Source organism: Tympanuchus pallidicinctus, unplaced genomic scaffold, assembly GCF_026119805.1.
Source record: "Tympanuchus pallidicinctus isolate F22 unplaced genomic scaffold, pur_lepc_1.0 scaffold1, whole genome shotgun sequence".
Taxonomy (NCBI): domain Eukaryota; kingdom Metazoa; phylum Chordata; class Aves; order Galliformes; family Phasianidae; genus Tympanuchus; species Tympanuchus pallidicinctus.
In genome coordinates this window covers 67,542,821-67,569,185 of record NW_026294618.1, presented here as the reverse complement: position 1 = coordinate 67,569,185, position 26,365 = coordinate 67,542,821, and the positions used below count along the sequence as shown (strand labels likewise).

The window sequence follows — 26,365 nt, the reverse complement described above, 5'->3', positions numbered from 1 at the left end:
CCTGTTTGTTGATCAGTATTCAGCCCTGAGGAACACCACTTCTGTCACCAGCTGGATTTCAATCCACTATCACAACCCTTTGAAACATATTCAAGTAGAATCCTTGCACCCTCTGTAGTCCATCTCTCCACAATTCAGCTTCATAGATGCTATGAAAAACTTCAGCTGACATCAGAGAAAATGACATCCACTACTGTTCCCAAAGCAATTGCCTAATGACAGGTGATCACACTGATCAGGTGCAGTTTGTCCTTTATAAACCCGTGCTGGCTGTTCTAGGTCACCTTATTTTTATGTGCTTAGAAATGGCTACGAGGACTTTGATTAAATTTAACAGGGACTAAAGTGAGGCTGACTGGTCTGTAAACTTGCTCTTTCTCATCTTTTTAAGAGCTAGACATAACATCTTCCTTTTCTTGATCATCAGGAATGTCCCTTAACTACCACAGACTTTCAAAGATACCTGAGAACAGACCTCCTTAGGAGACAGAGTGAAGAAGAAACAATATCCCTGTCTTTTTTTTCCTTACTCTTCATCACTGTCACTCCATTCAGTAGCAGGCCCACATTTTCTTTGTCTTCCTTCTGCTGATATCTCACAGAAATCCTTCTTGCTACCTTCAGAACCTTTCAGCTCTCAAACAGTTCTGACCCTTATACACTGTTCCCACATGCCTGTGCACATTCTGGAAGTCATCCTGCTTTACATCTGAGTAGTTCTTTCGTACTCTGAGGCAGTATACTTACAGTAACCCCCTGCAATGCACCCAATCCCAGAAAATCCTGTCCAGACTAAAGCAAGGATCTTCCTTTACACCCTCCATTTATCTCTGGGCTCGTTTGTGACTTGCCATTTTGCTCTTCTTGCAAATTTGAGGTGGTTGAAAATCCCCATGAAAACCACAGCACGCAATCAGGACACTTCTTGGAATCAATTAAGGAAGGCTTCATTTTTTTCTTGATCAGGTGGGCTGTTGCAGGTAGCTACCACAATATTCCCTTTCTTGGCTTCCCCTTAGAATCATAGAATTGCTCAGGTTGGAAAAGACCTTAAAAGAGCCTTCAAAAAGTCCAACCACAACCTAACCATACTTCCCTAACTAACAACCCTCTGCTAAATCATGTCCCTGTGCACCACATCCAAATGGTTTTTAAACACTTTTGAGGATGGTGACTCAATCACCTCCCTTCATCCCTTACGATAAGCTCTTGACAGGTCTGCCACAGTTTGTGTTACATTTATTCCCTGCACATTTACATGGACCCCTTCATTTCTCTTTCCTACCTGTCTATCAAGCCTGTGTCCAGCCATCGCAGCATTCCAATAGTGCAAGCTATTCTACCACACCCATGTCATACTGTGATGTCATAGCTTTGTGACTGCACAGGCTGGTCCTGTTTATTACAGACTGGTCTTATTTTTGCATTTCTGTTCATGGACTAGAATCTCAGATGAGGCTGAGTCAGTCCAGTTTCTCATGGTGGGGGATTTCCACACTCCCACATGCCTTTGGTTTTTGCTAGGCTTTGGTCTCCACGCCCAACAAACCTAGTTTAACATCTTATCCATACGTTAGAAATTTTGTCAGCAAAGATACTAATCATCATCGAGTGCATCTTATTTTTCCTCATTCCAATTGCTCATTCCTCAGAGATCCTGTGGCCATTAAGAAGAAACAACAAAAACAAAAAAAAAACCCTCACAAAACCAACAAAGTCCTGCTCATGACCCCAGCCATGCAGTCAAGCGTTGATCTGCCAAATACATCTACAATTACCTGAGCCTTCCACTTTGCCCAGGAGAAACAAGAATGGCACTGGAGCTCCCCCCTCCTTCAGCTGAGGCCCCAGAGTCCAGCAGTCACCCTAGATCCCCTCCAAGGTCTCCAGGCTCATGCATGAAAAACAAGGTAGCCTGAGAGCTCAGCCTCTTAACAATGTGCTAAAGATGGGTTCAGGCAAGGAAAGATTCCAAAACATGTTTGACTGACAGGGTGATGCCCCGTAGAAGTTCCTGACTTGTTACCTGCCACTTTCCCTTGGTATCACTGGCTCCAATGGCACAGTTAGATGCCAGTAAGACTATTCTGTTGGCAGGGCCCTACACTTACCCAAATAAACATCTGCAGTTTGAGAAAAACCTTTTTTCATTCCCACAGAAATCACCTTTGCCCTGCTCAAACACTAACTCTGATCCTCCCCTTCCATACACGCATTCTGTCTTGTCACCGTCATTACTTTGATGATGATACTGATACTTTCCCACATTGCCTATGGCTTTTCTGTCCATCCTCTTCCACCAACTCCTTTACTGCTGTTTACTCATGGCAGTCAGTGTTAAGCACAGAGATGAAGGCAAGCCTACACTGCTCCTCGTTGCTCAGCAAAAGCTTCCAAGCCTCAGTACATGGCTGTATTTCTCCCACCTCATGCATGCTGGGAGCAGCAGGGATGCTGATCCTAACACGCTGAAAGCTGATGCACACCTGCTTTGGCCCTATTAGATTTCCTGCCCATTGTTCAACTCTCCCTTCTAGTTTGCTGCTGTGCTTCATTTAGCTCAAAGCATGAGGCCTGCAGCTTTTCTCCTGCTCTTTGCTTATAAGGCTTTGAGAAGTTTTTTGAGAAGCTTCTTTATCCCCTAGATCAAATAATACACTAAAACAGCAACACTAAAAGCAAACGTTCAACTCACTACACAAAGCAAGCGCTCCCCAAAGTAAGCTTTTATGTTCAGCTTCGTTGTGCTCTAATCATTCCTCAGATTGTTCTATGCAAAAGAGCAAAGCTCCATCTTCTTCCCATAATTAATTACCACATTTTTCCCTGAAAGGTAAATATTCAAGTGTATGGACATGTTCAAAGTGACATTTTTTACATATAAAGACAGCTTATGTATTTTGCCTACTATTCTGTATTTCAAAATCACACCTCCAGACCCCAAAACAGGAATTGTAAGCATGAGCTCATGAGGCATTTTTTTCATTTTTAATGGAATTTTATACCGCTTGTGATACACAAGGGAACTGACACCTTCAGTGTGCACTGCAGTTCTCTCAGAGGTTCAACCTAGGTTAATGGCATCATGTAGCCAAGTGAAATCAGGACAGTCATTTTGCAACTTCTGTTATGCAATACCTGACTACATCGAGGTCTGTAGAGCATTTTGCTTCAGGATGAATGAAATCACAAGTCTACCAAAACTGTACCCCTTATGACTTAACTCCTTTTTGACCTTAGCTTACAATGAAAACAATTAAAGAAAAAAAACAAAGAGACTTATCAAAAATCTGGCACTTCTGAAATGAACAGTAAGCTCTACTGTCATCCTGTTGAGATTCAATTCCTGCAGTCTAGACAATACTAAAAACAGAAGTTTAAAGTTAGCTCTTGACTATAATCAAACTCAACTATCCAAGAATGCATTATTTCCTGGAAAGGAAGCTTGGTTTTGTATAAAGTGTTTCTTCATTGAAAATTACTATGTTAAAATGCAAAAAGCCCAAAATCTTATTTACCATCAGCACTCAATTCACATGTCATCCACAGAAGTGCTCTAAGTCTTCTGAAGAGCTAGATGATAGAAAAATGTTTCGGATGTTGAGTAACGTTTGGACGTTGTGTTGAGGGACATGGTATGGTGAGAGCTACTGGTGGTAGGTGGATGGTTGGACTGGATGATCTTGTAGGTCACTTCCAACCTTGGTGATTCTGTGGCCCAAATAACAATGTTGTCAAAATAGCCTATAGCTGAGAATGGCTTTTTACTGCAATTGGGGAAACAGTCACTTATGATGAAATATTTAATCAGATGTGCTGTGGTTTCTCATTCGTTTTAAAAAATAAATAAATAAATAAAATAGAGTAAAACAGAAACAAAAAAGTGAAGTGGAACGCAGCAACTTCACAACAAAGAACTGAGAAAGGTATAGGCTGTTGTTTTTTTAATCATGTCATCATCACCACAGTCATGATGATGGGACTGTCAGCTATAGCTTAGATCCTAATTATTTCTCTCACAGAATTCCCACAATTTGTTGCACAAATTAAAGTGTCCGAGGGCTTCACAATGTATGTTTCTGAATAAACCCATTGGTGCAAAGCTGCACAGACCAACTTTCAGTGCCTTTCTCAGACAGCAACGCAAGCATTTAAGAGCTAAATTCATCAGTCATCTTTAAGTAACTCAATTGAACTACAGAAGACAAAATTCTACCAATACAGGTAGTATTCTTTTTTCCCCTCTCTGCTGAATCATAAGATACCTGACAACTCAAACTGATACCCAAAAACTCAGACTTTATGAATCAATATGAGAAACTGCAGGATTCACTGGGCTTAAAAGAAACTTAAGTGCAAACACACACACACACACAGAGTCTCTCTCAACTACAGACTAGACTGACTCTAGAGAGGAAAACAAATGAAAAAAACATTCTTCAATAAAGTCCCCTAGACCCACAGGGCTTCCCAAACTTTCTAAACATTAAGATTTTTTTTAACTCAATAAGTCTCAAAAATACAATTTAGCCAGCATAATAGCTTTATTTTGCAAGTTATTATATACAATTCAGCAAAACCTCACAGGAGACTTACCACTTTTTGGCATTTCCTTAAATGAGAATCAAAGTGCAAGGTCTCCAATCAGTCCCCAAGGAAAGAGAAAACACTTTGCTGTTAACAGAAGTCATGTTAACATTTAAAGTATCTAATTAGTTAAAGGCCACGTCTCCATATGCAATTAGAAATAATTTAATATTTTTAGCTTCTTTTGGTATGACAAATTGCAAGAGATCCTACAGCTAACAGGGAACAAAACTACATTTTCCCAAGACACAGAAAAATGCAAATGGCACTGTCTACATTATTCCACACACCTTAAAAATGAACGCCAGCAATTCACTGTTCCCATGTGTTCAAGTTGAATTTTACATCCTTCAGACATGTCATTGCTCACCTTAAAAAGATTTCAATTAGAAAAAATACCTTTTAACATGTAGTATCTTGAGACAATGTTCCTCCATAGTTCAAGTAATTTTTACACACACTATGTTATTTCTTAAAATATCGTTGTTACCTGAAGCCCATGGCACATTGATTTTCGGGGTAAAAAAAATTCTCCTGTTAAGCTGCTACAACATGGCACAAAGTCAGAAGTTAAAGGTGACCAAATGTTTTGGTGCTTTTTGCTGGCTTATTTTGGGGCGCACATAAATAAAAGGCACAACTTTTCTCCTCTGTTCTCATTATTTATGTACTACAAAAGCCTAACTTTCCAGCACTGCTCCATGCCTGCTGGCCCAGTGCAAGAAAGATCCAAATCAGCATCCAATGCTAGTAGCAGCTCTATTTACTTAACCAATGGCTTTAGTTTAGCATGCTACTTCTGAGGCGGCCACTGATGAGAGGCCAACAGTTTTCCTAGAAAAAGAAAATTACAAAGTGTTAAAAAAAAAAAAAAAGTTATTTATATTCATGTATATTTTCCAAATGTGTTCACAATGTTCAGAAAGTGCACATTTCAAAGTCTTGTTTCAGTACTATTAATGTCCATGACCTATATATTACAGCAGCGCTTTGCAAAATGGCATCATTAAGGAACTGTCACTGTTTCCATTACTGACTCTGTTTTGCAAGAATATAATGAATACACTGAAATTTGCTCTTAGCCAGAACTTAGCACTGATAATGTCTTCAGTACGGTGTTCTAAATATCTGAATTTATTTCTCTGTGGCAATCAGAATTGGAAAAACAGCCAGTGGTTTCACTTTTTGGCGCCCATTTTTGCACAGCAAGGATTTTCAGGAATAGAAATGAATTTACAGCAAAGGAAGAGCCCTCAACAATAACAGCTCCACAAACCATTCCCACACTGTTAAAAACTTAAAAAAAAAAAATATATATATATATATATATATTTAATGATTTGTGGATCCTTACATAATCAATTTTCATGATTTAACAACCAATAACACTAATGAAATTATCATACATAAAAACAGCTTAGGTCTTAACATCAATGGTCTGACAAACATATTTAAACAAGAATACTCAGTTAAGATTAGTACTAAATTTAGCTCCTAAACTTAGCTAAATTTAGATATGCTCAACTTGATAAGTCTTTAAAAAGTCCAACTTTCAAAAAAGTCTGAAAAACAGTAGTTTCAAGTAAGTCTGGAGCGCCTAGGTACAGTGGCTAGATTTACTATCAATGTGTATGACATACTGACTGGACAAAACTCTTAAAAGAGGCAGAAGTTGAAGCACTACCTCCGAAGGTTTTTGCTTTGGTTATCTTTAAAAACGTTTCAAACTGTTACAATAACAGTGCAAGTTTGTTATAAAGCCACGTGACTCCATGTAGATGTTTTGTTGTAGACTGCTTTTTATTATGCCCATTGCCAGCAATGGACATCCTGCTTGGAAAATCCAACTCCTGCTGTGAAAGGTTTGGCTGAACCAAACGGAAAAAGTAATTCCAATATCAGACTCAAATGGGAACACAACATTTCATTTACAACTTGTAAAGAAGCCCTCTCCACCTACAGTCTTTATTAAACAAGGCACAAATAGGGAGTGGATGTTCCAGCAAAAAGTGATTGTCTGAATTCAACAGTCCACAGTCGTTTTCTAGTCCAGCACAATGAAACGTTTTTGCTGTCCAATTCTATGCCACGTCTTCTAGATAATCTGCAACATCACTGAACTGAGAAATGGTATGGTCTTGTGTGATGTCTTCAAGCTAGGAAGCAAATGAAATCAAAAGCTCAGGAAGTAAGAAAAAAAAAAGCATTATTTCACAAAATCCTTCACATCAGGTCCTTTCATTGGGACTTCAACTCATTCAGGAGGTGTATAGACAGATCTTGGAATAAAGCATAAGGACTCCTTATGCTGGATACTAAACCAGCAGTAAAGCTGCTTTATGTGCCTAGAAACAGAATTGTGCTACCAAACCGCTTATTTTTGTGTTGTTAAATCAGCATGGTACCTAACTTGGCGGGAATGCTAAGTGTAAAAATACAGAACATAACAAATAACAAGACTAAGAAATATCTTAGAAACCCAGGAGAGCAGCACACTCCTTCATAGGAGGTTAAAAACATAAAGAACAAATTGAAAAGAATCATACTTTATCACTGGCATTCAAGTCTTCTGTTTCCACAGAAATTTCATCTATTTCTTCACCAATACTGATATCACTTTTCTCTGAGCGATGGCTGGCACTGAGAAGAAAGAATTAGAACTTTTCTTTTCAAATGTCCAAGCATTACATTTATATTCATAGCAAGTTAAATATGAAGTTAAAAACCCATAATAAATAAAGACCTTCTACCTAGAAGGAGACATGATAAATACTTGCTTATGCCTCAGTCCTACAGTTTACAATAATAATATCTTGATTAAAAGGATGAAGCTCTTAAATATTTATTACTGACTACTCAAGATGCTTTTTTTTTTTTTTTTTTAAATGGAATAACTGCTAAGTAGTGTTAATTAAGCAGTAAAACATCTCTAAGTGCATGGTTTAGGAAAAGAAACACCAGTTAATAAGCAACTTAAAGTTAGACAGTATCTTAAAGTTAACATCAGGCTTTTAAGTAACTCATTAAAACCTACGCCAAAGCAATGCACTTTGCTTTTTTTTTTTTTTCCCCTCCTTAAAAAGATTTCTAAATATACTTGTATAATTAGAAGTTGTATGCTACACAAATTGAAGTTTGGAGGAGTTCAGAGATACTGGCAGGGTCCAGCACTAGCAACAAGCCAGGACGTGAGTTAATCTATGTCAATGGATACGTTTAGAATGTATGAAATACTGAGCTCCTGCAATATCATCTCTGTCTTACCTGTTGAAGTCATCAGCATACTCATCATCATCTCCATTTCCTAAACAATTTTTAGAAGGTATTAATAAAAAGAACATTATTTTTCAGGAAATGCAAATGAAGAATCAAAACTTATCCGGTTATTTTTTTAAAAAAGAAGCATTCAAAACTTTTTCTTTCTTAGGAACCTAGACAACAAAACACATCATCTGATATTAGAAAAGTATGGAATAAATCAAATTTTTGTTGCATGCAGAAAATACTGGTCTGCATACAAAACTCAGAAGTTTTCACTTCTCTGTATTTCTTCTGATCTGATCTTGCTCCCAACTCCAGTAGGTCTCTCAATGTTTTCCAACAAAATAACAGGAGATGAAGATCCTCTTTCGTTATGTTTATTTCATTTTCTCAGATTCCTCTAGGATGCTGGGCCAGAGCTTTGAGTTGAAAATGTCAAAGCTTAATTGTGCTTAGTTGTTACTTACCTAATTCTAAAGATCCCAGTTTCGCATTCACCAAGCGCAGGTCTTTTAAAACAGAATTTCTATTTAAATCTGTAGGAAAACCAAAGCAAACCATAACAGAAATTTAGCTCATAACTACAAGTTCCCATTTGTACAATCTATTATAACCATTATTTTATAGTAATTTTATATAATTTTACAATATATCATAGTTGTATTACATTCAACTTTCAAGTCTGAACCGTGCTAACATTTAAAGACACAAACAACAACAACAGCCAATCTCCCAGCATTCAAGACTTTTTTGCAAATCTCCCTAAATATCTTTACAGAATTCATGCAAAAAATGTGGTAAAAAGTTAAAAATGGACAGTAGGATTTTAAACTCTTGTAAACTGCTTTACACAGAAAATGGAAGCAGGTATTTTATGCTCCAAAATACAAGATGTGTCAACGTGTCAGAACTTGGCAAAAAAACAGTATGCTATCACTCAGAAATGAGCATTAAAAACAAAGCACATTCCAAACAGATGGGGGCCACCTACAGGCAACTTATATCCAAATATACAGACTACTCATCATGTTATGGGAAATATCTCCTATGTTCATCAAAACACAAAAAGATGTGAAAACTTACCATCGGACTCCTTTAGCAAAGGTGCACCAGTCAGAGAACTTAACCCACTTTTCAGAGGTGGTGCATCAGAAAGGGATGCTAGATCTCCTGCTTTATTGGAATCAGTTTTCCTAGAACAAACCAAAGAAGTATTCCACAGAGCTGGAAAATGCATGCAAGTGACTTTCTTTTCTGTTATTTATTCAGTTGTCATAAAATTAGAACAGCCATATGGACAGCAAAAAGAATAAAGGAAAAAGACCAACCATTTTGCAGTCTAGGAACAGTCATTAGCTAGCACAAGTGTCAAGCACGACATTCACCAAGGTCACTTTCTCGTCTGCAAAGGTTTATGCCCAACTTCTTTCTCCAACAGAACTCCCATACCTTCTTTAGCATCATCATTTTTAACAAAGAGTTTTTTATTATATACACGTGTAAACAAAGTCAAAAGAAGAAAGATTCAGCTATACACAAACACAAGTCAGGATTTAAGCCAGCTTAGCTTAAGGTCCAGTTAAACTGTTTGTTCTCAAGGGCACTCAGCCCAACAGAAGGGAAACTTCTCAGTTATAGCAAAATACATCTCACCACCACCAGTTAAAGTTCTCTTGGCTGCTACTCATTCTGCTCATATAATTGAAATATCAAGTTCAAATTGGAAAAAAAAAAAAAAAAAAAAAAAAAGAAAAAAAATAAAAATTGCAAAACAAGAATTAAAAAACCATTATTAAAAAAGAGACCATGATTTTCACATTTGATATTGCCAGACTTGTTTATTATTCTGATTGTATTCCTATAAACACTGAACAATATCATCTGAACCGTTCACTGTATCATTATATCTAGGCCATCAAAATGCCATGTAATTTTAACACCTAAATTTTGAACACTGAGTCAGAGATACTGGGCCAGCTCTTAATCAACCCTTACTAACTGCTTGCTACCTTCCTTCTACAAAGAATCCTTCTTCCAGGGGCAAAAGAACTTATGCTTTTTGTGTACCAATTAATGCTGGTGTCCCTCCTAACCACTCTTTCAGATTCAGGTGCACCAGCACAACACAGATTTATTTCATCTGAAAAATCTGTTTATTTTTCTCTTGCTGTAGAGGAGATGCCAGAACACTAAAAGCAACAGGCTGAAAAAAAAAATCAGCTCTGTTACAGTTAGTCATTAACTCATACACTACTATTTGCATATTTAACAAGCTTTATTATGGAACATTACTATAATAGCTAAATCACAGTAATGTTATGAGGTACAACAGTCAGGGGGCTGTGACTTTACTACTTTTCCTAAAGGGAGTTTATCCCCTAAGAAAATCCCCATTAGATTTTCAACATTCATCATTTAAACCTATTTCATGGAATCACAACCATGTGTTATGATGGTTGGTTAACAGCTACTTGACACTTTTGAATAAGGAAGAGTGAACGCACCGATAATTCCAATAAGGAAAAGGAAAAGTGAACTCACACAGTGGGGCAATTTGTAACACATTGTATTTTCCACAGAAAAATGACTGCCATTCAAGAAAAAAATAAAATCTGTTCTTTATATATATATATCCCATGAAAAACAAATAATAAACAATCTTTTTCTTAGAGTCCAGTAACTTATTATAAAGAAACAGCAAAAGAATACCATGAAATAATGTTCCAGCTTTTCTCAGTAGATAGTCAAACAAAGCTCCAAAATAACCCACAACTCTGAGAAGAACACACAAAGATAAGTTGCAGAGCTCTGTAACAAAACTACTGTACAATTCAATCACTGAAAAATACCATTTGAAGCAAGAACCAGTGACCAGATCTGGCCACAGAAAAAACAACTTGTTAAAAACAGAACAGCACACAATAAGAATTGCGGTGTGAAGAGGAAACCCTCAGTGGTGAGGAAGTGTTATTTATGCTTACAGTTAACATATTTGCCAGATATTTTGTATTCATACAAAGTTATACAAATATCTAAAGCACCACCTTTCTCATTTTTCACTTCTTTTACTGTTGGTCACAACTGCAGCTCCAGTGCAACAAGAAACACTGGTGCCTGTAACTCACGCGTGTTCGTTCCACCAAAGAAATAAGCTGGGGACATTGTATGGCAAAACTGATGCACCTCAGAGCGATACAGGTTTTTCTCTCTGGTACATTCAAGAGATCAGAGCCGAGCATTTCAGAAACAAAACAGTTCATGAGCATTTACAAAGGGGGAGCAATCGAATGCCAGCTAGCTCCTGAAGGTGTGCAAGCTTACTGAGCACTAAAGAAACCTATGTCTCTCCACACCACTTACCAGCCATAAGTTCTTTCTGGTTTGGGTATAGGATCATCAAAAAAAGAATCTCCCTCTATATCATCTTCATCCACACCTGGATCACTTTTTTCTTTGGTATTTAAGTCTTTGTTTTGCAACTGAGGATCTAGTTTTGTTTCATTAGGCAGAAAATGAATGCTTCTTTTGCTGGCTTCTCCTGACGAGACACTCGTATCACTTTGAGTAGCTTCAGTAACCTTAAAGATAAAAAAAAAACAGATCTCACTGAAAGAAATGATAATTTCTCTTCAAGAAAACCCATATGAACTGTTTTGATTTCTTAAAACACTGCAAGCAGTAGTATACATGTATCATAACATTAACCAAACACTACTCTTCAAAAAGTTCTTTAGATGTTATTGGCACTCCTCTATACTCATCAGAAATCATACAACAGAAAAAAGTTGTTTTTAAATCACTTTAGAAAATTTCTTTGTTGTTACTGTCTGTTAAAAAAAGTTTGTTCTATCCCTAGCATGATTTTATATCTAGATGAACTCTACTAAAAGAGCAATCCTTTTTGAAAGATCATCAAATGAAGAAATCTACATACATGCTACTTCTTAAGTTCTAGCTTTGAATACATTTTTAGAGCATGTGACATGATTTTTTTAATTAGTGTTACTTTGCAACTCCTCTATAAACAATTTCTTTTGAGTTAAAAATCATCAGTTCCAAAATAAATCAATTTAAATTCAAGTAAATGACACCATCTTAAAAAAAAAAAAAAAAAAAAAAAACCAAAAAAAACCAAAACAACCACTTTTAACCTAACTTCAAAATATTTACAGTTTCATGCAAAAGAAGGCTTGCCTTATATTGTAATTTCACTAAGAGACTACAGATGTGAATTGCATAGCTGAAATGGCTTGGAACATAACAAGCCACAGAGGTTCATATCCTGACTCTCAGTTTTCAGCGATAGACCTGCTTACTTGAGCATGCTCTAAACCAAGCTGAAAACCACACCAAATGGCAATCCATGAAGTAACAGTCAAGTGTAGCATGACTGCAGATAATTAGTATTGGAAGAGAAAAAGCATGAAGACTAAAAGGATACAAACAAGGTATCTAAGAATAGGTAACTTTCAGCCTTCCAGTCATGCTCATGGCTCAGTTCTATAAATACTCATGCTTTTAAGGACTGCTCTATATATAGTACAGTCAGCTAATACTGCTACCTTTGCAAATCCTTGTGGCCCAGTGAACAACATTTAAATTTATGTAGATATCATCTCAGTGCAACAAAACGAAAATGAAAGCAATGAGATCTATTTACTTTACAAGCTCTACACACCAACAACAGCAACAATGAAAGCAAAACCAATGATGTTGTTTGTTCCAAATAAGCAGCATACAGGCTGCACTGACCAAAGGTGGTTTTGTGGGATGTTTTGGTTTTAATTTTGTTTAAAAATCAGCTATTATCTTTCACTTAAAAGGCTTAAGAATTTATACTTTCCACTTGTCACCTTCCATCTACCCCTAACTAATGTGCGTCAGGCTGCCCAGCTGCAACCACTACCAAATAGGTACAAGTTAACAACTGCATTGCAAAAATCTCCATCAAGGACAAACAAATGAGTAAAACTCATTCTACACTTCAGGTCAGGTCAACCTTGAGATATCTGCGTGCACACATGCACACAAATTGAAGGTGAAGTATGGATTACTTATGACTTATAATCTCACCCTCAGTAGTACTTCTCGGCTAATTTAACATAAACCTAAGACAGAAGTATTTCAGTAATACTGTTGCTTCATATCTAATGCTGATATTTAAATCAACATTTGGATTTATTTCCCCTAAGCTTGGGCCAAGCAAGAATTATCTTCTCCTATAACAAAAATGAATTGGTTAAAATTGCACTGAAAGGTCAATTACAGACATAGTAGCTGTTTAAGAAACAATCAACAAACAGCAATTAAAGTGACTTTGTCTTGAAATGAAGCTTGCTTTTCTAATGGTCTCATTTTCAGGTTTTGCATGGCACACAACTGAAGAAACGGAATAAAATGAAGCAGATCCAAACTGTTTTTTCTTTTTATCTTAATCACTCCCCTCTCCAAATAGATCAAATAACAACATCACCCATGCAGTGTTATATTTCTCAGCTTTCAGTGACATGTTAGAAAGCTTCTAAGCTGCTTCCAGTTAGCTTGGAGAAAAAAAAAAAAAAAAGAGCTTCAAACTTATGCTCAAATTACATCAATTAACAAACTTGTGTACTTAAGTCATTTTTTTTGTTGGATAATTGGTATGAACAAGTGCCCTATCAGTGCCATACATTTTTCCATAAGTTCATGACCTATGGAACTGTTCCAGTTAAATGTAATGAAAAATAAAGGTCTGCAAAATGTTAGTTTTGTGTTACCACAAAAAGACTGAAGAGAAAGCAACAGGCCCCAAGGGAAAGACAGTTGTATCCTTATAAGTTCCAAACAGCAGTCAGCCAACTGACCAAAAAGACGACAAGTAGCCCCATAGTATCTCACAGACATTCATGTGCTGTTACATACCCAGATAGGTACAGGACTTAGTACAGAACAGCCAAATGTTCTCAGAACGTGGAAAGGACAATGAAGTGCTTATGAACAGAGCCTACTCTGTAAGAACCCCAGTGAACTCTTTTTGCTGCCTAGAAATCATCTGTTAGTATCTAGGGTAGGGCCACAAAAACAATCCAAAGGTTGAAACACCTCCCCAGCACACTGAGAGAACTAGGGATGTTCAGCCTGGAGAAGAGAAGGCTTTGGAGAGACCTGACAGCAGTCTGTCAGTACCTAAAAGTGGGAGAGGGGCTCAAAGAAAGAAAGGTACATACTCTTTAGCATGGTCTGTTGTGATAGGACAAGGGGAAACAGTTTCAAACTAAAAGAGAGGAGATTTAGATTGGATATAAGGAAGAAGTTATTTTACCATAAAGGTGGTGAGGGATGGAACAGAGGGATTGTCCAGAGAGGTGATGGAAACCCTGTTCCTGGAGATACTCACGGTAAGGCTCCATCAGGCCCTGGGCAACCTGATCTAGCTGTGGTGTCCCTGTTCATTGCAGGGGAGTTGGACTAGAGATGACCTTTAAGGGTCCCTTCCAACTCAAAAGGTTCTATACTCTTTCTTCCTGTAAAGGAAGGCATAAAACACAAGCTAGCATATTCTCTGAGCGGATGTTTTACCTGCTCAGACTTTTAATCCAAACACTTCTTCCACTTACAAAATCCTTTATAACTTGGAATCTGAGCATAAAGTAGTAATAATAAAGAGAAATGAAAGAAAACTGCTGATTATTTAAGTAAATGCCATTGTACCACTGGAGTCCACTGTTTTGCTTCTCCTGTATACTTTTTCATGACACTCAAACCATCTTACCTTACTCGGTATGGGGTGTGTACTTGATCTTCCATCAGATGATTTTGACGTGGAGCACAGGCCATCACTTAGAACTGGAGCAACCTAAAACATGCCACATAAATACTTATTAAAAATACACTGAATTATGTCATAGTACCATCCATCAGAAACAAGACTACTGTTCCTTCTCACACTGTATGCAAGCTGTGACACTATGCTGCTGTGTTAGGAAGACTATGACAACCACTTGTGAATTGGCTCGTGGACCCACTATATCTGGGGTGCAAAGGATTTTCTTTCAAATCACAATCACAACAGACACTAATAAAATGCTACTGGTTGGATTCCATTAATTTAATTAATAAGTATTTGTATAATCAATGGGTATTAAGATGTATAATCAATGGATATTAAGATGTTATAATCACAAAAAGAACAAGAGAGTTAGGCAAAGTAGACTACGATAACAAGAGAGAATAAATGGAAGGCTTACCCGTATGCTAGGCTCACCTACAAGAAACACCAGAAGAGGGGATCTCCAGAAGAGATCCTTCCCCACTGATAGCCAGCTCTTAAATAGCTCTAGGAGGTGCCTCAGGTGGAGCCTGGCTCCACCCCTTCCAGCAGCACAGGTGAATTGCCTTCAGCTGTGCTCCCATGGCTGACTCATGGCTCGCCTCAGGTGATCAATCAGAGGTTCAGGCTGTGACTCAGCAGTTCCCATACACTATTATATACTCCATTAAAACTGCATTCTCATTGCCTTAAGATATTTCAATACTTTCATGTGTTTAACTTTTTAAAATATTTGTTTTAAGAACAGCTACAAAGCTATAAAAAAGCCAATTCTAATTCTACTAAGACCAGAAAAATCTAGAAGTACAAAGATACAATAGGTAACCATTAAAGGTGTTAACTAATCACACTAGAAATTAGAAAAAAATGGTAGAATGTTCTGTATCATTTTTCTGGGGTCACCCTATGCTAGTATGTGGTGGCAGGAAAGAAGTTAAAGGGTAGCATGAAAAGTAACTTTCAGCATTGTTTTCTGATAAATTACGTTGAAAGCTTTTCCCAATATACTAACTTGAAAGGCTTGAAACAATGTAAGTATTTTTCAGTTCATTTCTCATCAATGAAATAAAAATAAAGGATTATAAAGAAAGAAAATACATTAACTGCACTTACTTCTTCATTGCCTGATATCTTTTTCTGCTGACACATTCTAACAACCTCCAGCAATAGGGGACCACCTGCAGTACCTTCTTCTGTAATTCCCAAATCTCGAGCTAAGTTTTCTCGATCATCCAGACCATTTAGCTGTGAGGAAAAAAAAATATATATATCAAAAAAGAAATCACAACACAGAAACTGACAGGAAACAGTATGTATTTTGTAAAAAATCCTAAAGCTTGTTGGTCGTATTTAATAGAGCAATAATCTGACTAACCAGTGATTATTGAAGACTTCCTGTTGCATATAGAATAAAGTCACAACAGTTATGAAATCATTCACTTCTGATCTGCACATGAATTTAATCACTGATCACCCAAAATTGTTTTAAACACAAGAACACTACCAAGCACACCATGGAGGATAAAAAGATAGCACTCAGACTGGGACGAGTATAGAAAAATAAAGCAAAATCTTCCCCATGATTCACAGCAGTCTCGGTCAACTTTTGAAACTTTGGCCAAGTTCCACACATGCACTGCAAGAGATGCCTTCTAGAAAGAAGAGGCTTTTACTGCAAAAAGGTAGCGCTCCAAAGAGCACTGGATGCCTTTGTGCTGCAAATAAAAGACTCCTCCCAAAAACAGTTAGCAACATAGGAGAACACATGACTGTTTCTGTTCAGTAGTATAAATCCGAATCTTAGCACAGATGTCTTCTAATGCAATAAATGTAGACAAGGAGATTTGATAAAGAAAAACAGCGTATGTGATTTAGCATGATTAAGTACCTAAAAAGAAACACTGAGTTCTGAGAAACAGCGAAATATCATTTGTACAGCCTCAGTTTTGGGTTGTTCTAATCTATGCTCATATGTTCATATGACCATCTCTGTAGTCATTTTTTGCCAAAACAATAAAATCAATAACTAAGTGAAGAAAAAGAAAATTACTCTTCAAATAAGAATTTTTTTTTTATTAAACAAATTAAAAAGAGACTTTAAGAATAAAAATGAATATGAAATGAAAAGAGAAATTAATCATTAAGTGGAACCATTTCAATCCCAAAATCTATTATGAAAATGTTTACATCACAAAGAAAAAAAGAAATTGGTTTGACAGAAAAGCTACCTCAGTATCAAAAACCTAAAAGCAAACACTTTGATGACAAAGTCCTTTGTCCCTCTGAAATTTCTCTCAGACTAGATATTTATTTGATTTTAATTTTCACATACAAATATTAAGTTCACAATATGTCATGGTAAGATTATAGAAAAGTTCTCTCGTATGCTTTGCCATAGTTTTCCAATAATTATTAATTGGTTAATTTAAATTTAGCACATCAAACGTTGACTTTTGAAAGGTAATAATCATTCATATAAGCACATTTAAACTTGTCTTTATGGCACAGCATACCTTTTACATGCTAAACATTTAATAAAAATTATAAGAATAAACACAAGCAACTGGCATGCATTCCAAAGGATCAGCATCACACAGAAGCAAAAAAAAAGTATCTTACTGTGCTTGATTCAGGCTGAAAAACAGCCAGCGTAAAATCAAGATTGAAAAATCGTAGAAATTCTGCAACAAGACCTGCCACCACACGACCTACAACAGAAATGAACAATTAAAAACATGTAAAAATTAAGTAGAAATTAAAAACATGTAAAAATTAAGTAGAAATATACCAGACAAACAATACTTCAAAGGTATAATACAGACATGGCTTCAAGATGAACAACTACACTGAATCAGCACTTCTACAAACGTCTTTAGACATTCAAACTACCATCTCACACGCAACTCCACATCATACCCAATTCATGATTTGTGTATCAGTTCCTTCATTTCTAACTCAGCCATTTTAACTGAATTATGTAAAGCCAGAAATAGTGCAGGGGAAAAAAGGAATTGTGTCCAAAATTCAAGTATAGGGATTGGGGTTTCTCTTTGTTTTCGCTTTGCCTTCATCTGTTCTGATCTTTTAAAAACATGACTTTGGCATTTTTCTTATGTGTGTTCAGTACCGTACCTCTGCAATCTGTTTTCACTGCCTAGAATGGCTTTGCTCATCACAAAATATTTACTCAAACACACCAGTCACCTCAGTTACAAATTAAACTTCAGCAAAGTTAACTTTAAAAATTCTAGATTGTAATGTGTTCTGAAGCCAGTCATAATAACTACATTTACTTGAGAATAAAAGCATACTTTATATCAAGATATATAAAAAGGGGCCCGTCTCACCTTTCAATTCAATCCTTTATTCACTGTTGTTTTTAATTTTGAGAGACGTGCTAACCAGAACTTACCATCTTTTGTACTCAAAAAATTTTTCAGGTTTTCATTTACCAGAGGTGCTTTGTTCTGTCAAAAAGCAAAACACAAATGTTAATTAACAACATTCTTGTGTTATTAAGAAGTTAAAAATATTGATAATAATAATAATAATAAAAAAAACACAACAAATTGGGGTATGCTCTTACATATAGCTCACGGTACATGTAATTCACTTCTCTGAATTCTACTTTTGTTTTGATCCTATCATCTGCAAAAGCTGTAAAGCCACTGTCTCAGTATTTCTTTATAGAAGCTAAAGAGCAGGAAGAACTACCACGATGTTATAAATAGCATACTGATTTTTATTTATTTGATAATTAAAAAGGTACGTTAATCAATTAACTTCCCAAGTTGCTCCTTCAACAATAATGTCAAATTTAAAGAAATTTGGTCACACCTAAAAAGTACTTATTCACAAATCATCTAGACAAAGGATGCTGGTTAGCAGTTCAGAAATCAGTGCAATTTTTTATTACTATTAATTCAAGGACCTTTTAACACATTATGAAAACGTTCTTTCCCACTGTTAGATTTGACTTCAACTGTGATTTTTAAGCAGAGAGAAATCAATTTGCTGTGTTTAGATTAGGCAAAATTGTTCAGGAATTTTTCAAATGAAATTCTAAATGTCATTCTTAATAAATGAAAACACCCTGGGTAGGAACCTAACTGAATGTAAGGAAAGATTCTGTTAGAGGCAGCACATACAAACAGCGATAGTTAACATACACATGAAAGCACCTCACCAATATTTAAAACAACCAAACCAAAACAACTTTCCTAATGTTTAGGAATTCAGAATGGAGATAAGCATTAATATACTTTCAGTGTCTGGAGCGTAAAATTAAAATGTCACGATAATTTTAAAGGTTCTGAAAAGGAGTGAACTGAGATGAATTGCAGCAAGTCTCTCTCTTCAGCCCTACTGCTCTTCAAACACTCTGGGAGGGCTTTTTTTAAGGGTACTCCACACTATGCTGAAACTTGCCACAAGAAATGGCACTGCGTCACTCTTCCATTATTTCTTCCTCAGCAACCTTACGTTACGTTTCTGACATATGGAGGCTCATGCCATAGAATAACTACTCATGCTTTCCATCCTTACCAGTGTCACAACAACATCTATTGCAGTTGTGTGGTTTTCCAGAAAGAGCACAACCAACTACCAGCAGAGGAAAGGGCAATTTTCAAAAAGGAGAGCCTGGATAAACAGCTCTCAAAGTGCTCTCCTGTGTAGGTTTAGAGAACGAACACATACAGGAATCAAGGCAATGCTGGCAGTCAAAGGGGCCACAAAACTTCTCAAAACAGACCACTGTAACACCTTACTAATAATAACATCTTCTGGCAGAAAAGATGATTAGTTACTCTAGTCAAGTGCAGCAGAGCAACATAAAAGCAGCAGTGCTAAACAGTTTCCTTTGAGGCTACACTCTTACAGTAAAAGCTACATAACACTTTGAATTTCTAAATACTGGAAAAATTACCTTTTTTTTTTTTTTTTAAGCTCTTATGCAGTGATACATAATTTTCTCTTGTTATACTTCACAAATATAAAGTATTAAAGTAATTATTTTTAATTATACATGAAGAATTGTCAGGAAGTCAAAACTGAAACATCTAAAATTCTCTTACCTCTACTTTCTCTTGTTCTTCTAATGCCAAAAAAACAGCTGCTCGCAACTCTGCCTGCCAAGTTAAAACAAAAAACAATTAAAAAATGGCATTTCTACAAGCACTGTTTTACCTGTGCAAATAGAATGCTAAGAGCCAGAAAGTATCTTAACATCTATTTGTTTCTCCTCGAGCAACTTGGTATCAACTGTAAACTACAGCAACACAATTAAGACATTTAGGATTACACGCAATGTGATTTGAGTGTGAGAAAGCTTTTGGAGAAGCAATGGGGCAGGTGGGATTTGATACACAACTTCCCAAATTCTTCATTCTCAAGAAGATTCTAAAACACATCACCTCCTGATTGTTTCCCTTGAGAGTGAGAATTCCAACTTTTTTTGGAAGCTTTGAAACACCTACCCTTAATTTACAATTCTTCCAGGAAACGCAGACACATAACTTACAATTATACTTTCTTCAAAGTCTGTGCTAAATTATACAAATTCCTATGACTTCTTGTCAGATCACACAAAGCAACACAAATTCTCAAGGAAAAGAAAGCCTGACTCCAGTCATTTGAGCATACTAAATGAATAACACGCATTACATTTGAGGAAGTAGTCTGATTAAGAATTAGTAACAGTGGAAAACATTTTGAAGTGGCCAGTAGGTAAACTGTGCCAAGCAACTGTGCGACCATAAAAGAAACTGCCACTCTGCATGCCATCTTCCTCAGGAGCAAAGGAGGAAAAGGTTTTCAAAGACCAATTTGTCTTTGAAAATACCTAAAATACCTAAATTTAAATGCCTAAAATTAAAAACAATTTGAAGAGTGTCTGGATTTTCTTATGTAATTAGCAAAGCAAAAGAAGTTGGATACCTTTCTAAAAGAAAAAAAAAAAAGTCATGCAAAAAATCTAAGAGTTCTCTTAAGAAATGGGATAGGATGCCTACCAGTTGTTTGCAGTGCTCACTTAGACAGCTGTCCTGTTTTCTCAGGGTGTTTTCCATTGTTGCCTAAGAAACATTTTATTCACAGTAGCAGTAAAGCAGAACAAAGCTTAGTATTTGAACTTCCTCACCCTGATCCTTTCAAAGCCTTCGATAAAACGGCGTTATGCTGTAAGCTGTACCAGGATTATGGTCCGTAAGTCAGATCTTGACAGCTACAGTGACTGCAAATCTATCATCCTGCAATCCACTAAAGCCATAGGCTTCTTTTCCATCCTGCATGCACCAAGTTTCAGTAGACATCACTACAAGCTTTTAGCAAACAAGAGCTCATATCAATGACAAAGGAATTAAATGGCACTGAACTTTAAGCTAAAGTAAGGCTGATACCATATATAACAACTGCTGCCTGTAAGCAGTTGGGAAATATATGGGTCAGTGTTTCAAAATCAGAATTAATTTCCACTTTTCCTACCATGAACAACTCAGCAGACAGCACCTCTTACTGATTGCTGTTGCAGTGTAAAAGCAGTGGCCCAGGAAAACATCCTTCCTGCACTGGACTTTCTCCTCTTCTGAGTCTAGCTAAGTTAATCCTGTCCCAAACAGTGAATCTTACACATGTACCTCAAGGATCGTGCAGGAAAACATCTCTCAGGGTCTGTAGTTCCCAGACAGAAAACAGTTCTTACTACCTCAAGACCTCCCCAAATAAACAAATACATTTTTAGATGGCTTGTCTAAAATTTTCATCTGATTTGGGAGTACTCTTTGAAAAACAGTAAGACAGCAAACACCTACCTCAACAATTAATCTGAACCAGTGCACTTGTAAAAGCCACCCACAACAGCTTATGCAGCAAACACTGGATGAAATGGCTGCAATAGATTGTCCAGGACTGAGGAATGCCACAGGTCTCCCTTGCATCTCAGATTGCCAACATCCATTTGAAGCTTTTAAATATCTCCAACATGTAGGTACATAGCATGCATCTAGAGGATTTTACTATATGAAATAGAAGCATATAAGCATAGAGAGACCGAGGTAACCTGCTTGTAAGCAAGCAAACACAACATCAAGCTGTCTAACCACTAGTGATTACCCCAGGCTTAAAAGTTATAAGCATTAGGCTAAAAGCCTGCATTAGCCTGTATCCAAAGCTGGTATCAAACTGGAGATTGCAGCTTCTTTACCTCTGTCCTGTCACTCCCCACCAGCAAAGTTACCATCCCTAAGTAGAACCAGTAATTTTCATGCTCATTTCTCATTCATTTAAGCAGAAAACACTTCACCATAGCAGCTCTTATTGGCTAAGTCATTAAATTTGCTGGCAATGTAATTAAAAAGATGCAGAATGTTGGAAAAAGAAAGATGGAGAACCCACACTATAGAGGAAACAATAAACATTTAACTTAAAAATAAGAAAATAAGAAAAAGTGTTTCCCCTTGATTTGAAAAAATGAGTAGATTTTCTAATATTAATTGCTTGAAAAGGACAGAACAGAGGATGATTACACTGTAGTGACCAGCAAATTGATCGTGATAGTTAACAACCCAAAAATATTTTAAAGCACCATGCCCTAAAATAAATGGAAGATGGGAAAACAAATGTGATAATTTTACTGACCTACACATGAGCAGTTGACACATCATTTTTTTTTTTTAATAGTATTTTTACTTTATCTCACAACACATTATCAGCCAGCACCACAGCCATGCAGGGTTTGAACCAAATTAGCAAGAACAGCATCAGCTGGCCAACACATAACTACTCATGTGACTTTTGCAATGCTTTTATTCCTCAGATGTGTAGAAACAGCAAGTTCCAAGGATGCTGTAAAATTTCAGGCAGCATAATTTTTTTTTTCCCCCAGAAGGAAAGATACAAATCAAACAAAATAACAAAGCAATGCTATGAAAGCACAGTGGTGGTTCTTCCTCACATGACAACCAATGAAAGGTGTCCCTACTCACGGCTGACGCATTAGACCCCTTAGGTCCCTTCCAACCCAAACCATTTTATGATTTTATTGCAGCTTCTATATGAGAATGATCACGTCCTCTTCAAGACAGACGATCATCTGTATTTATACAGCATGCCTCACATGTATAGCATCAGTTATTATTTTTACTGAAGCACAAATATTCCAAATTTTGTTTACAGAACTCACCAGGAAGCAGTTTTACCCATCAGTTTCATTCCAATCCTTAATTACTCCCATACATGTAACAAGCACACACAGATACTGCAGCTTAGGGAAAGGACAGGGAATTTTCAACTGTAAATAGCAAATATATTTGCCTATTTCCTAGTTTCCATGGTATGATTTCATTAAATACTCCAATGCCCAAAATCTATGACAAACAGACAAGTCTGGAACAGATTTTTGAGCTGTCATACAAGTAATTGTTTTCCTCATCCAGCCAAATCATTTACATCTTTATTAGCATACCCCAAAGTTAATTGAAAATAAGATATTTGTCAACTATAATCCACTATGAAATTATATAGTATGAAAAAATAAAGGTAAAGTTTCTTGCTAAAAATTATTCAGTCACTGCTTGCTCTCAAATATATTATCTGGCAGCTTGATACATTTTAGCCACTGAAATAATTCAGTTAGTACTCCAATCTTTCCAGAGCTGTCTTTACCTCTAGTATATTCCTCATACTAATTCAGCTATATTTAGGTAACATAATTTATTGTTCAGTGTATCCACTTCAGCAAATCTCAAACATAACTACCTATAGTAAGCCTTCTAACCTCATCTATCTTGAAAAGCAGCCACTACTCATTTTCAAATATAAAATAAACAACCATTTGACAGCAATACAGAGTGCAACTCTGCTTAATTTAGTTTAACAAAAAGATAATGGTTTTGGTATTTACACTTTTATTGTTATTATTTAATGCATGGTATAACCTAAACTAAGAGCTAACCTCTTAAGGACATTCATTCATCATGAGTTCTTCTGGAAGGCTGTTTGTCACGTACAACAACTTCTACAAGTCATTAACGTTATCAATCAACTCACAGCTAACGACCCAGCACACCAGTTAAGGTTTACAACCAAGAAAAGCAAAATAATCACACACTAAACTCAACAGCACTAATTATAAGCATACGAATTATTAATTGGTGACTCCCAATATCAAAAAGTTCCCATTTCTGGGAACTGGGTTTGCTATTTTAAGGATAACATATATCATGTCAGATACTACTACTTCCAGCATTACATAATAATGAAGACTACAATTACAAAACTGACATAAAACTCGGAACTGTTAACAGTAGTTCAAAAGCTTCCATGCTACACAAGGCAGGAATTAGGTCACAGCAATCAGGTGAGCTTTAGTGTTCTAATGTGCTTGTGCTTTTATTCCTCTTGAAGTTACTATGACTACACTATCACTATACTTCTACTGATTGATACTACGTAAGAAGTTCACAGGTGGACCAGAAGGCCTACTCTAATACCTAGTCAAAAGAAAGTCACCCTACTCAAAACACAATTGCATGATCTTGAACCCTTCATCTCCCTATGGAATTTAAATAAGGATAATGCATTTAAAATGCAAGTGCAATACATTTATAATAATGCTGTTTTGTTGAAAAGGATCACAGGTAGCCAATACTTACTGGGCTTCTAAGTACACATAGAAGGATGTTCTCGTTTCCATCTACTATTTCAGCTGTTCATATATTCCCGGAATACCAATAATGACTGCCCACTTGTTGAAATGCTCAAAGTAGAATTCTGTGGATAAATGCCACCACCCTTAATTTGAAATCCAAGCTTCTTTTCTCCTCGACCTTACAAGGAGATTCAACAGTCCTCATGCTTTGATATCCGCATGGCTCTTTGCTGTATGTGACAGTTATTGCTCGAAGCTTTGAGTGCGAATCCACAGAACATGCTTTCATATCCTTGCTGACACAAGTCCAGGCTAAAGGCCTGGAAACCAATAACATCCCATTGCAACACTCCACGTTTTTTAACACAGCATTAGTAGGCAGATAGCACATCCAGACCCTTTTTACGTTCAGCCAACCCCAAAACACAGCTCCACCACCCCGCGCACCTATGTTTAAACATCGAGCCTCCAGGACTCCGGTTTGGGGTCTTTTTTCGTGGAAGCAGAAGGAAATTCTGCGAACTCTGTCCAGCATGGCTCGGAGGCTTGGGCAGCAGCAGGAAAGCGGGTACTCCGGTGGCCACATAACACCCGCTGCACGACAGACAGGGCACAGCCGGGCCGCGCTCCGCCTCCCCGCGGAGCAGCCCGCCGACCGGGCCCACAGCGAGCGCGCAGTGGCTCAATTGCGAGAGGCGGGAGCTGGGCACGGCTCCTCGGACAGCCCCAATCCGAGCAGACTGGGGGCAGCGCCGGGAAGACGGGCGCCGCCGCGAAGCTGTGACAGCCGGCGCGGGCCTGTGCCGGCTGGGGAGGACGCGGCCCGCCGAGCACCCCCGCGCCAAAGCGGCAGCCGCGGACCGGCAGCGCACCCCACGCACCGCCGCAAGAACGCTGCACACCGAGGAGAGGCCTTCCGCTCGCACCTTGATTTTATTGAGCACCCCGCTGCTCTCCAGCGTCTGCACCAGCAGGTCCCGCAGCTCCGTGTCCTCCTCCGCCGCCGCCGCCATCTTGTTTCTCCCTGACAACCGCCCAAACCGCGCTAGCGGCGGGACGGGCCCAGCAGATTCGCCGCCGACGCCGCGGGAGGCGCTCACCCAACGGCGGGTACGAGGACACGGAACGCTGCGGGACGGCTGTCACCTCCGACAGCGGTCTCGGAGAGATGTAGTGGAGCCCAGACCGCTCGGTTCCTTTGTGGCCGCGGCGCCTTGGAAACTGCGGCGGCGAACGCGCAGTGCGTCCTCCGCCGGGAGCGGGGCGCGGGAAGTTCAAAGCGGCTGTGACCGTTCAGCTCCGCAAGAAGGGCCGCGTCCGTACGCAGCCCATCAGCACCCGCAAGAAGCGAGGAGGGCGGGCTGCGAGGGAGCGCGAGCCCCCGCTCCCGCTGCAGCTGCTGCCCGGCCGTGCCCTCGGCTTTCTCGCTCCCGGAGGGAGCAGATTCCCCGCACACGCATTCTCCATAGCTGACCCCGCTTTGGCAGGGGTGAAAGCGCAGCTGCTGAGGGGAGGACTTCGCAAACCTGCAAGAAACTCGGCTCGAGAGCTGTCGACAGCACTCACTGAATAATAACTTGATAATCTAATTAGGGGCGTAGGGCAGCTGGGGAAGATTCCAGCACCACCTTATTATCCTTGCAAGATGTGATTGTAACACAACATAGGAGGCATCTTGACTGAAAAATTTATTTGGTGCTGGAACAGGCTGCCTAGAGAGGTTGTGGAATCCCCACCCCTAGAGGTGTTCAAGGCCAGATTAGATGGGGCCATAGACAGCCTGGTCTAGTATTAAATGGGGAGACTGGTGGCCCTGCATGTGGCAGGGGGGTTGGAGATTCATGATCCTTGAGGTCCCTTCCAACCCTGGCCATCCTGTGATTCTGTGATAGTACGCAGCCGCGAGAGTTGATTTTGAAATTTACCTATTTATTCCAGGAATAACTTCTTAATATTTTCCTCTTTAAAAGATCTCAAAAACTTAATTAAGAACTTTGGAAGCTACAACTACCCAGAGGACGTAAAAAAGCCCCGCGGATGAAGTAAGGCATTGTGGGAAGCCG

At 38.1% G+C, this 26,365-nt stretch overlaps 1 protein-coding gene across 1 annotated transcript; it reads right to left on the bottom strand.

Moving 5' to 3' along the window:
* Positions 1-4,525: 4,525 nt before the first annotated feature.
* Positions 4,526-25,509, bottom strand: CEP43 (centrosomal protein 43). Its single transcript, XM_052683934.1, has 12 exons — positions 25,229-25,509; positions 19,732-19,785; positions 18,069-18,123; positions 17,276-17,364; positions 15,770-15,901; positions 14,600-14,683; positions 11,209-11,426; positions 8,932-9,041; positions 8,316-8,384; positions 7,852-7,891; positions 7,134-7,227; positions 4,526-6,743 (listed from the first exon to the last, which is right to left on the bottom strand). Exons 1-12 carry the CDS (start codon positions 25,313-25,315, stop codon positions 6,669-6,671), a joined length of 1,107 nt encoding a protein of 368 aa, XP_052539894.1. The 5' UTR covers positions 25,316-25,509; the 3' UTR covers positions 4,526-6,668.
* Between the last annotated feature and the right edge of the window lie 856 nt (positions 25,510-26,365).

Bases quoted from the DNA above. Each gene is read 5' to 3' on its own strand.
- CEP43 (XM_052683934.1), bottom strand. From the start codon at position 25,315: ATGGCGGCGGCGGCGGAGGAGGACACGGAGCTGCGGGACCTGCTGGTG. The intron at 19,786-25,228 runs GTGCGAGCGGAA...TTAACTTGGCAG, and splicing joins GGGTGCTCAATAAAATCAAG to GCAGAGTTGCGAGCAGCTGT. The intron at 7,228-7,851 runs GTAAGACAGAGA...CTTTCTTCTCAG, and splicing joins TATGCTGATGACTTCAACAG to TGCCAGCCATCGCTCAGAGA.